The sequence below is a fragment of the Acanthaster planci genome, linkage group LG18 (assembly GCF_054643075.1).
Source record: "Acanthaster planci isolate LZ-2023a linkage group LG18, COTS_SCS, whole genome shotgun sequence".
Lineage (NCBI taxonomy): Eukaryota > Metazoa > Echinodermata > Asteroidea > Valvatida > Acanthasteridae > Acanthaster > Acanthaster planci.
In genome coordinates, this window is record NC_141794.1 from 6,290,484 (window position 1) to 6,302,074 (window position 11,591).

General features: G+C 38.3%; 1 protein-coding gene across 3 annotated transcripts; it reads right to left on the bottom strand.

The window, feature by feature from the left end:
* Nucleotides 1-958: 958 nt before the first annotated feature.
* On the bottom strand, nucleotides 959-11,393 carry LOC110982741 (coiled-coil-helix-coiled-coil-helix domain-containing protein 7-like). Of its 3 annotated transcripts, none has more exons than XM_022241378.2 (4): nucleotides 10,935-11,393; nucleotides 8,458-8,607; nucleotides 3,092-3,190; nucleotides 959-1,694 (listed from the first exon to the last, which is right to left on the bottom strand). In XM_022241378.2, the coding sequence occupies exons 2-4, from the start codon at nucleotides 8,566-8,568 to the stop codon at nucleotides 1,602-1,604; spliced, it is 303 nt and encodes a 100-aa protein (XP_022097070.1). In that variant the 5' UTR covers nucleotides 8,569-8,607; nucleotides 10,935-11,393; the 3' UTR covers nucleotides 959-1,601. The 3 variants fall into 3 exon arrangements, with proteins under 3 accessions (XP_022097070.1, XP_022097069.1, XP_087004464.1); XM_022241377.2 differs by having other exon boundaries at nucleotides 11,019-11,387; XM_087148338.1 differs by lacking the exon at nucleotides 10,935-11,393 and adding an exon at nucleotides 10,816-10,839.
* Nucleotides 11,394-11,591: the final 198 nt, after the last annotated feature.

Here is an 11,591-nt window from a genome sequence, read left to right on the forward strand (position 1 = left end):
AAGCTTCCCCCCCCCAAAAAAGAGAAAAAATTACCACTGGAAGCTGGTGCCCCCTTGTGCCCCTACTAGTAAAATCCTAGCTATTCCACCGGGTGCCTGCCTAGAGAGTAGTGGTGCTATTGCAGAAGACCTATTAATTCTTGGATGTTGGGGACTACAAAATTCTGATATCGCCTGGTCGTTGAGATTGGGAAAAATGTGTGTGGATGCCGCCACCAGTAAGGAGTGCTTTTCACGATAAAGGTGTACATTATGTACACACCTACTTGCCTGCTTTTATGCCGTGACCTTAGCCATAGAAATGGTCCCAACAAGTTCATTTTACAAATTAATTCTTTTAGTTGCAACCAGATCCCTTGCGGCGTCATCTGTACGGGACAGCCAGAATTTTGGCGATTGTACAGTAGCCAGCAGAAGCAGAAATGTTGCTGTTGCAATGCCAAGTTTAAGTTTCAGTGCTGTTTGTTCTTTGATTTCACTGGCCCATGTATTTTGTGCATTTTGGCTGTTGTAAAGACAGCAAATACATTACCAAAATTCGCAATTGTTGTGTCTCACCACCGAAATGGGGGAAGGGGAGTGTAGTAAATCCCCCCCCCACTAGAGGGGTGAGGGATAGAATCACAAATCAATTCTTATTTATGCTATTTTTGAAGGACCTTTCAAATCAGTTTGTGGCATGTTTGGACCAAAAGAATACATCTAATGACTTCCCCCTAACTCAAGCCGAATGCCATGATTCAGAATATAAGAAATCACAAATTTAAAAGCCTTTATTATCCGACATGAAATTAATTTGTAATGAACTTTTATTTCATTGCTTTCATTCATATTCTTAGGTTCCCAGACTAAAACAGTTAACCTCGCTTTCAATTCAATATGGCCGACTTGAGAATAAGGTCAGTGGTTCATAAAGGCTTGTAGGTTTATGACAATGAAACAATACAAATCTACTGAATTTTTTCATCATTCATTTTGGTTTATTCCACTTTATATTGTCATGGTTAAATTTTAGTGGGAATTATGGGGAGAATGCAAACTTAAACATGGGATAACTCAAGGTTTAACTGTGAGGTACCTCATAAAAAAATCAAGGTAAACCTTAAGTTACCGTTTGTTGAATACATTGGATTTTTTCCCCCCTGACTTGCCTTCATGACAACTTAACCCTGGCCTGCTACAAAGTAACATGTACATTCTCCAAACGACTGGCCCATGCTTTGTAGTACAAACACTACCATAGTTGAGGTCAGCAACACAGCAACTCCCCCAGGAATGCCAAGCTAATGGAAGACTTGTCAGACTCTTGGTCCTGGTAAACATACCAGTCCTACATCATCAATCAGTGCACTCTTGTTGGCATCATTTCTAGCATGCTTAAACGTGACGCACACAATAGTTGACTGGTCATATGAGACAGGTGTATTTGCTGCCATAAAGGATCTCAAAAGTCTCCCCTTTGATATAAAAATGGCACCCTCAAGTTCACTCCATTTAGAGTCTCTGCTGATAATGTAAGGCATCCTCCAAAGCCCTTTGTCCGTAAAGTGTCCGGCAGAACATCAATGTGACATCCCTTGCCAGTACATGTACCATAGTTCCTATCCCATCTCCTGCAGTATTCTGTCCCTTTCCTCAGGAGGTGGAAGTGATGGTTTTATCCCAAGTCTCCGCCTCTCTTTTGAAATGTTCATCTAAATAACCAAAATATGAAGACATGTATTTCCATTAATTCACAAGCATTACTTAAAGTTGTCTCTCAGCCTAAAGAGAACATTTTTCTTAACCAACCCAAAGCCATGGGGTGATTCTGTCCTCTCCCCCCCCCCCGGTCATCTTAGGAAATACCTTCATTATAATGTGGCATGCATGACAGAAAATCCAAGCTTAGTTTAAATACATTTAACCTGCGACAAAGATTTCTAAAGGGGTTATATTCATTATCTACTGTACATGCATGTATATGTATGCATATTTTGCACCTTGATGAGTTCAGAATTTATTTCAATTAATTAAGGAAATAACTTCACCAAGTTTAACTTGTACAATCATACCAGACATTTCAGAAACAAAGTCTAGGCTCAATGATTTGAGCCATGGAAGTATACTTGTTTGACCTCAATTTTTAATCGGGCAAAAAACCAATCCACATGGTAAAAATACAGTAGCGTTCACAGCATGCAAAGTACAATAAATGACGTCATCACAGTGCAATCACACCTGTGGTATTATGTGTGTGTGACTACTACGCTTATCACAGAACAAGTTGACTACAGTTTCTACGGACTTGTCAGCCTTTGTTCTGGTTGAGAGAATTTGTTCATAGTTTCTAACCTCTGTGAGGTCATTCTTCACTTCAGCATCACAGGAAACACCTCATTTTACACCCCAACATCATTTGCCATATTTTTACTACATGTTCAATTACTTCAAAGTTGGTTTGCAACAAAATTGTATGTTTTTCATGTTTGGTGCACAAAATGCTACTGAGCCCACTCACCTTAATTAAACAGTAAATCAGATTCCAAAACTCCTGTAGTTAAATTCAAAAAGGTCATTTTCCCAAATTTAAAAAATGACCTCTTCAACTTTGCATATACAAAAGTTTAGGAGCAGGAGTACACCTGTCAGTCATCAAAATAAATCTACATGCACATGTACATGCATGTGGCTTTCACTTCCAAAGTATATTCGGATATAAAACTACTACAAGCATTGAATCAATCTGCCATCTGAATGGTGTGTCACTGATCACCAATGCATCACGTATACATCCAGAAGATCCATTCTACAGGTGAATGGAATGTGAAATTACATACATGTAGCTTGGATCCAAGACAATTTCAACCTTGTAAGTGATGTAGGGATTTACTCAAGATGATATCAGATGAAGCAGGGAGATGTTCAAGATTTATCAATGAGTGCATCAATTTCATTTTACACAAGGTATAATTTTATGAGGCGACAGATGAAATTTTCCACCCCACTCAACTTCACCTCATGGAATGGAAAATTCCACCATTACCTCATGAAATTATTTTTAGCACTGTATTCATAAATATTCATTATTTGCACACCATACGAGACTCACCCAAAATCGTTGGCAGTTTTGGTAATTGACAAAATATGTCTGGCATGACTTCCTGTCAAAGTTAGTTTCATGGAGACACTTGTAGGATGCATCAGCTTCCTGATAAAATAAGGAAATTTGACAAAAAATGCATCTTTGAATTTATAAAAATGTACACAGACTTGAAGAGAAGCAGTTGAACAAGCTGAAACCAACAATGTGAAGTTAATTAAACAACACGAAAGATATGATACTTGGCTTTGTACTGGGGACGTTACCGGTAGTTTTGTGCTAGTTTCTGCCCTTACACTGACATATATATGTTACACTTTATCTCAAGATGGCCGAAGTTTATCAAAAAAATAAGCTTGTTTGGGTGGGATTTGAACCCAAGACTTCCTGTTTTAAGTGCAAACATCTTGCTATGAAATACATACAAGTTTTTTCTATAGTTTTGCAACTCTCAGACCTTACAGTACAAATCTATACATCTGTGTAAGAGCATAAAGTCTAGTAGAAAAATACAAGCATGAAAGCAGGTACAGTACAGCACTGGACTTATCTCACATCAATATAATATTCCTCTTACAGTATATACACGTAAAAGGGCAACCCTGAGAAAGGTTACAAAAATCACATTGTTGAGTGTCTGCATATTACTATCACACAAACCATGCACCTGACCTCTGTAACTGTAGTGTCTGCATATTACTATCCCACAAACCATGCACCTGACCTCTCTAACTCCAATTCGTTTTCTGTAAGGCTGCATGTGTGAATTGGGTTTTCATAACAAGTATTATCTGTGGGTTTCTGAACACACGCACAGAGGGTACACTGTACTTCAAGTGTGGGTTCTACATTACTCAATGACTTCATCTGTCCAACATTTCAAACTCCATAACAGGAGATCAGAAACTAACCTGCATCCCTTTACAGATAAGTACTTGCACTATTCCTTGCACAAATTTAGACTAACTACATGCACATGTTTATATACATGAACAAGTGTGTGGCATAATCAGGAAATGAGACACCATAAGTTTTCATTTACTTCTGAAGTACTGATATCTACCCTAGGACAGTCCATTTAACACAAGTATTTATTCTTCCACTGTTGGGGAATAATGAACTGTAAAGATCCAGTGTTCAGTGTACATCTAGACCGTGTAAGACACTGACGGATACAATGTACATGTATGTACATGTACTTGTCTGTAGCTTAACTTTTAGATTTCATATCTCCGAGCAGCTCGCACTTGTGCAAAGTGATGTTGTAAGGATTTGTCATGCATACCACATTGAATACATGCAATGCAACAGTATTCATTTGTAAAATAGTTTGGGCTTACATCAGATAAAGTATGACTAATACAAATACCAAAACTGTCACCAATTTGAAAAATGACCAACAGTTGGAAATGGTAAGCCTGAATCCTTAGACATACCCACAAAGTAAAAGATAAGAACCAACCAACTTTTCAATCTCTTCAATAGTATTCCAAACTTCAAACCTTGTTCACATGTGCTGTACATATACTATGCAGCAAATATTTTTGCAAGTTAATTTCCTTCCCTAAATTCCACTAAAACTAACACATACCGGTGGATTATGTTCGAATAATGTTGGCATTTACCAGTTCATGTACCAATGCGTTCTCTCTCAAATTTCTCAAATGACTCAATCTGTACTTTTGTCATCTTTTTGCTGTACAGTAGACTTTCCTCAAGTTGGTGTTGGGTGAACAGGCCAACCAGTGCAACAAGTAGTACTTTTGAATGACTGGGAGGTGGACTGATGCTACAAACATCAAGATGACACGGTATTTGGCCTTCAAGTGCCAAATTCTCAAGATCAAAACTATACTTTCCATTCTCTATTGGATCAAACTGACCCAAATTGTTGAATCTGCTTCCACCTGTTAGATTTCGGATGCAGGGAAAGTTGAAGCTTGGTCAGGGTGTTTGTCATTAGCCACACCACACTACAGGTAGCTACATGTACATGTACAAGGCACATGTAGCTATTTGTTGCCACCGTTGTTTTTCAAGTGCAGTAGAACAGTCAAGATAAACTGCAACTTCACATTCCAAGCATGATATGCAAATCAGCTGAACTCTTCCTGTCACTGTTTATCTAGATTTTACCACTGCAAACATACATGTACATTAGGCCTATACAGGTAGCTAGTTAGTGCGGTGTGATCAATGACGAGACTTGATACCAACCAAGGCTAGTTGAAACTGGTCTTTGCAACTACTCTCCCATTCAGAATACTACTCCAACAACATCAAAACAATGCACACCACAAACAAAAAACCCGGAAGACTTGCTGTTTCATAAAAAGACGGTCTGTCATAGGTACTACGCATATGTTTGGTCCCCATAGACTGCGCATGCATTTAGTTTGTGTACTCGCGCATGCACAATAGTGACATATGGTTGTCGGTGTGGAGAATTTAACTACATTGTAGCAGACAATGCATGTTGGTGGTATCCCATGTGAGGGATTTGTATTGCCATTTCCCTTGAAGACCTCTCGGGTGAAAATTACCAATAATCTATCAAATGGTGATATTTAATAACTTCTGTGTAAGAGGACCTTTGGAAAAGAATCAAAGAACTGGACAGAAATTTTATGACGAAGGATAATTATGAAAAACTTAACTTTTTTACCGAACTTTGTATCTACCGGTACTTTTCACAATTTTGCTGGGTTTTACTTTCAAATAACCTTGATGCCACATGAAAGACTAATAACTGTTAGGAAAAAACATTTATTACCTCATGGAAGAAATCCTTTTCTTTGAAATTCACTTTGTTTTTCATTGGGACCCATTTTCATCATTTTCATGTTTTTCACCCTTACTTACTTCTCAATTTTCACACTGTTGTCAAAGTTCCCTCAGAACATCCGAGATGCTGTTTTGAAGACTGATGAATCGTTTGTATAGATGTACATGTATCAGCTCATTTCTTTAAGGCTGAGAGCCACTGGTTTGAAATGCAGTTTGTTTTTCATGCGGATGCAAATTTCCGCATGGAATCTGACAGCAGTCCAACATGAGATGTCCAGAGTTGGGGCATGGCATAAACTTTCATGCACACCCAAGTGAGTTTGGGTATGAATTGACTTGTACTGCATTGCACTATATATGTACAATAACATCAAATCGCTCGACCAAAGGGCACAGACTGAAACTTTGACCTCATTTATTCAACTTTGACCTTCTTGCATGATGCATGTACTTACTCGTTAGAGCATTCATGATATTACCCATCAATCACAAGTAGACGCATGTGAGGGAAAATCCGGTAAAACTGAAAAAATATTCTCGAAAATGTTCGCTTCCCAATTCCAACTATTACTTTGAAGGTACATGTACGTGTACGTGATAAGGGTGGGCAAAAATTTGGCAGAAAATGGATTTGTATCATGTGCAAGTTTACCCTAACCCCCCAAGGGTTGCTGGCCCTAACCTTCCCCATTCACACAAAGTTAAACACCCATATGGGACTTTGAGCACAGAGGCTGTTGGACTTCGTTTTTCTGAGGTATGCCAAAATGCCAAAACATCTGTGTGGTTGGGGAAGGTTAGGGTTAACAAAAGGGACTTCGAGTATTTAAATTCTAATCAGTATTCAGTATGGAAATGAGAGGGAAAAAACCAATATCTGATCAGGATGTTGATTGATTACTCTTCAGGTCAACCTGCCTGAATTAAAAGTCATTTTGCTGGCTTCTGGCTTTAGTGCGATTCAATGTGCCTGCGCACAAACTAAGTGAGCATTTCATTTCCTATTTTATTTCTTATTGTATACATAACTCAACTCAACTTCTCAAGTTTACATTATTTGCAGACGATACGAATATATTCTACAGTGGTAAAAACTTAAATGAAGTCGTTGATCTGATGAACTGTGAGTTAACTAATGTTTTTGAGTAGTTCTTGAGCGACAAATTATCCTTGAATTTTAAGAAAGCTCACTCGATGGTTTCTATGAACAGAAACATTAGGATTCATCTTAAAGATAATCTTATTGAAAATGCAACTTCCTGTAAATTTTTGGGTGTTATTATTGATGACAAGTTAATATGGATACTTCATTGCCAGAAAGTCCATTCACTAATTTATGGAAATCTTGGTATTCACAGGAAACTCAGTTCTTTTCTCACTTCTGGTATTCTTTTTTTGATTTATAATACCTGATCTTTGCCTCATCTTCTTGGGAAAATACTTATAAACTATCCTTGACAAACTGTTTGTGATTCAGAAGAAATCCTTAAGGCTGATTAATGGTTCTGATGTAAGAGATCACTGCACCCCATTTGCTAAATTTCACATTTCACATTTCATCTGTTTACGATTTACATGTATATATATAAATATCATTTATGTGATTTTTATGTATACATTTGAAAAAAAAATGTGACCTCCGAATATCAAATCTCATTTTACTAAGAATGCCAATATTCACAATTATAACACTAGATCATCAAGCGAGCTCCATCTCTACTCCTCTCAACTCTTACATACCAGGGACCCTTCCTCTGGAACCAAATCAGGACTGGTTGTCCAACAACATCAATTGCAACATGTAAAAGGTACATGTATTGTGACGGTTAGTGACAGTGACAATTAAGGGCAAAATAATGTCAAAGTTGCAATTAGAGTAGTAAACTAAGGACTGGGATGGTTATTGTGTATTAATTTATTGAGCTTAGTGAAGAAGACCTTCACACTAATGTAATCAATGTTTGACCCTAAGAAATGTGTAAATTACATGTATTCTCCATCAGGAGGCACACCCAGTACCAGCTTGGCTTTTTGTCTGACCTCCTCCATACTATTACGTGTATATGTCATTTTGCAAACTCTTGTATTATCCAACTTATATTTGGTATGAAAATAAACCTGAAACCTGAGCGGTTCAAACATAAGTGACTGAAGGATGTGATTTTATTAACAGGCTGTTGTTTTGATAACATTACCACAACCTATGCACAAAGCATTTTTGTGTGAGATGGTTGGGTATAATTAAAAGGAGGGCTCATGCAAAAAGCTGCCAGTGGCTGTGGAGAGTCAAAAAAGGGAAATGAACCATATACGCCACTGGTTAAGAACCTTAAGACAATTCCATTAAATGCAGGGTGTATAATTACTAATCCACACAGCACAGCAAAAACACAGACTAAGTAATAAAATCTAGGGTGTCTCAGGGTGTCTCAGTTGCATTGTAACAACAACTTTCGTTTCATTTGAAACAATGAAATAAATTCCACCACAAAGAGATGCAAACCAACATTTTCTATCAAGGTTTTTGCTGGGTATTTCCCTGTTTTGACCCTTTTTTAACCACAGGAGTGTTGTCAACTGCAACTTACTGCTACGCATGGGTTGTTGTCCCTGTCAGTCCATTTCTTGGCGCTAGTCTTGGGGCCATGCTCCTGAAATTGCTTCTTCCCAAACTTGTTTTCATTGCCTCCTTCTCCCATGCTGATGGTTTCCCTTTCACTGATTTGTGCAAGACACCCCTTGAAAAATCACAAATTGATTTCATTGTCAAATAAATTATATTTTATGAAACAGACAAGCTGGTTTCATAATTAATGAAAAATGAGCCAGAAACTAACAGGAGTAGGATTGGGATACTGCAACCTGAGAAACAGAATGTGCCTGTATTATCAAGTCAGCTACCGAGCCCTATGAAGTGCAGTTTACAGAAAAAGGGGAGAGGGGAAGGCATAGGACACAAGAGTGGCACATTGTATAAAATAAACCAGTTGACAGCATAAAAGGGGATCTGCAGCTGCTATAATGAATAAGTACAGTACATGTACATGTAAGTGGTTTCTCTCATCTGTCAATTGGGTTGTTCAGAAGCTGTTAACTTTGACATATAATCAGTGGTGGCAAAGGCAAACATTAGCAGGGCAAATGCAGCTTCACTCAAGCCTCATCCCAAGGTGCTCTAATCTTGACGTGATGCATCACTTGTCTGACAGATTCACTGGATTTAGAAAGCCAATGTCATTTTACTGCAAATTTCTATCTGTTTAGACTATTGAGTAGTAATTAGTTTTTACACCTAATTGCAAAGCAGAGAGACTGCTTCAATACATTGTTCACTCTAACCTACATGTATACATACACTCCAGCAACAAGGGCATTACAATGAACACATGTATGTACATGCACCTGAACAATGTACAATATCAATATTACCCTAAACTTTAAATTTTGAAGTTAGTGAGAACTGGCAAAAATTGAAATGGGTGGGGGTTCCATGGCTTTTTTAAAACCCTAAAACAGCTGGGGGGAGATCCACGTTTCCTTGACTTTTTTCCCCCAATGTCGTTGCAGTGCATTTTTTCACAAGCTGAGCCTTCAGGACTTTTCGGTAACTCTTCATGGTCATTTTGACACCAATTTTGTTGAAATCAAACATACTGTACATGTACCGACAGATCAGTCAAAATTACATATTTTCCCCAGCGGTGCTAAATGCATGTGGGCTGGCATACATGTGTCCTTGAACTTCAAATGACCAAAACAACAAAACTATGTCAGATTGAATTGAAACCTTCACATCTGTACTGAAAAGGAGTGCTTCTACATTAAGAAGTTGAAAAGAAAATTGGGATGGCCAAGTTCTTTCAGGGGGAGAAACTGCCTCCCCCTTCCCCCTCCTGACTGTGAGATGATCCACCATAATCTGGCTCTTTTAGGGTTTTGGACTTTTATTTCTTATCACTTTACCATCCATGGACAACTTTTTTCCATCAAAACACTGCTGCACAAGTTAAAATATGCCAGATTTAAATGTACCTGTAATATTCAAAATGATAAACTTGGCATTGCTTGGAGGCAAGATTTTTGTTTTTAAACATGATGGAAGACAAACCTTGATGAGCTGCTAGGCTCCTTCTGTAGGTTGGAAAACACACAGTGATATGCAGTCAAACTTCATGTACACGTAAGAGGTTGATGTCCTTTTGACTTTGCAGATTAGCTTGTTATGACAGGAACATATTACCAGGAAAAACATTGGGACCTAAAGACTTCCTTGTCATAAGCAGAATGTTGTATAAACAGTGCCCTTATTAATGAGGTTCGACTGTAGGAAGTACACTTAAGGACTTCTACACAAAAAAAAAATCCCCCAAATAAATCTTACCTGTACATGTACATGTATGAATACACGCTCAATCCCACAAGTTCTGTTGTTCACATCAAGCACTTGGAAATGTACTTGTTAATTCTGATGGTCTTGGCAGCCAGTGCAGACTGACACTGGGAGACCCTTTTTTGCAAGTCTTTCGACTTAACTATAATAACTCAAACTCCTGCACAAACATGGTCACTTGGTCTAATCATAATTTTTATGACGAAGGACGAAGGCAAAATTCAACATTCAGTAACTCAAGGTTTACTTTGAAGTTTTATTTTATCAGGTTTTACAGAGTTGTTAGGGATCGCACTGGGCACCTGTTCAATTTTAGAGCTAACTGTAATGCCTCACCTGTACATATAGTATCAGTCTATTGGTTAGGATGATCCAATTACAAACGGTGTATATTATGCCCTTGCTACGTTCTCAATTGACCTGCACTTGATAGCCATGTCATGACCCAAGTACATGTACATAGCTGGGATTGGGATATAGGCCTACGAACGCCAGTAACATTACAATAACATATCAAGAAAAGTTCAACTTAAAAGGAAAATACCAAGTCGTTTACTTTTAAAACACTTCAATTTCAGACCAGTGTTTGTGCACAAGGATAGTATGCCAAACCACGGAGCTAGGAAAAGAATTAAGACGGTGTCCGAACTTTCCGTCCATGGAGGCCAAGCCTACCTCAGCTCCATGCTCCGACCAACCGGTCTTCGAGTTGCGGGTTATTTCTTATTCTAGTTCGTTCGTTCACTTTTCTGCACTTACCTACGAGAAGGTACTGAGGGAAACGCTAGTTATTGAAGTAAGGGTTTGCGAGGATATACCCTCGGACGGAGGTCATATTCATTAGCAGTACTGTATCACGATGTACACTGTACGTGTATACTGTACAGTACATGTACATGTAGAAGGCAAAGATTGCACCAGTCTCGGCTTCATCTGTTTTTATTTTACCACCTTACTCTGAGCTTGCTAGCCCTGAAGTGAGTCCAATAGTGCCTTAAAAATATCAAATCAGATTCAATGGAGCAAAATTTTACAGCATTGTTATTCTAGTCTGAATATTTCAGGGATACAATCGGAGATTGATTTTGGAGACGAATCTGAGACGCGGAAGATGTCGTCTATTGAAAAACGGGCCAAGGCTCGATAAATGCAATGACATCGACAATCTAGGGGGGGGGTTCAAATTAAGGCTTTCTCTATCTTCCATGTGGTATCTTTCCGGTCACCATGCTATCACACGCTTTGTCTCTATTGAATCTGATTGTCATCCTGTCATATTGGAACTAACTGAAAAAATCGCATTACTGTTATTCTGTAATGGAAATCTCAACT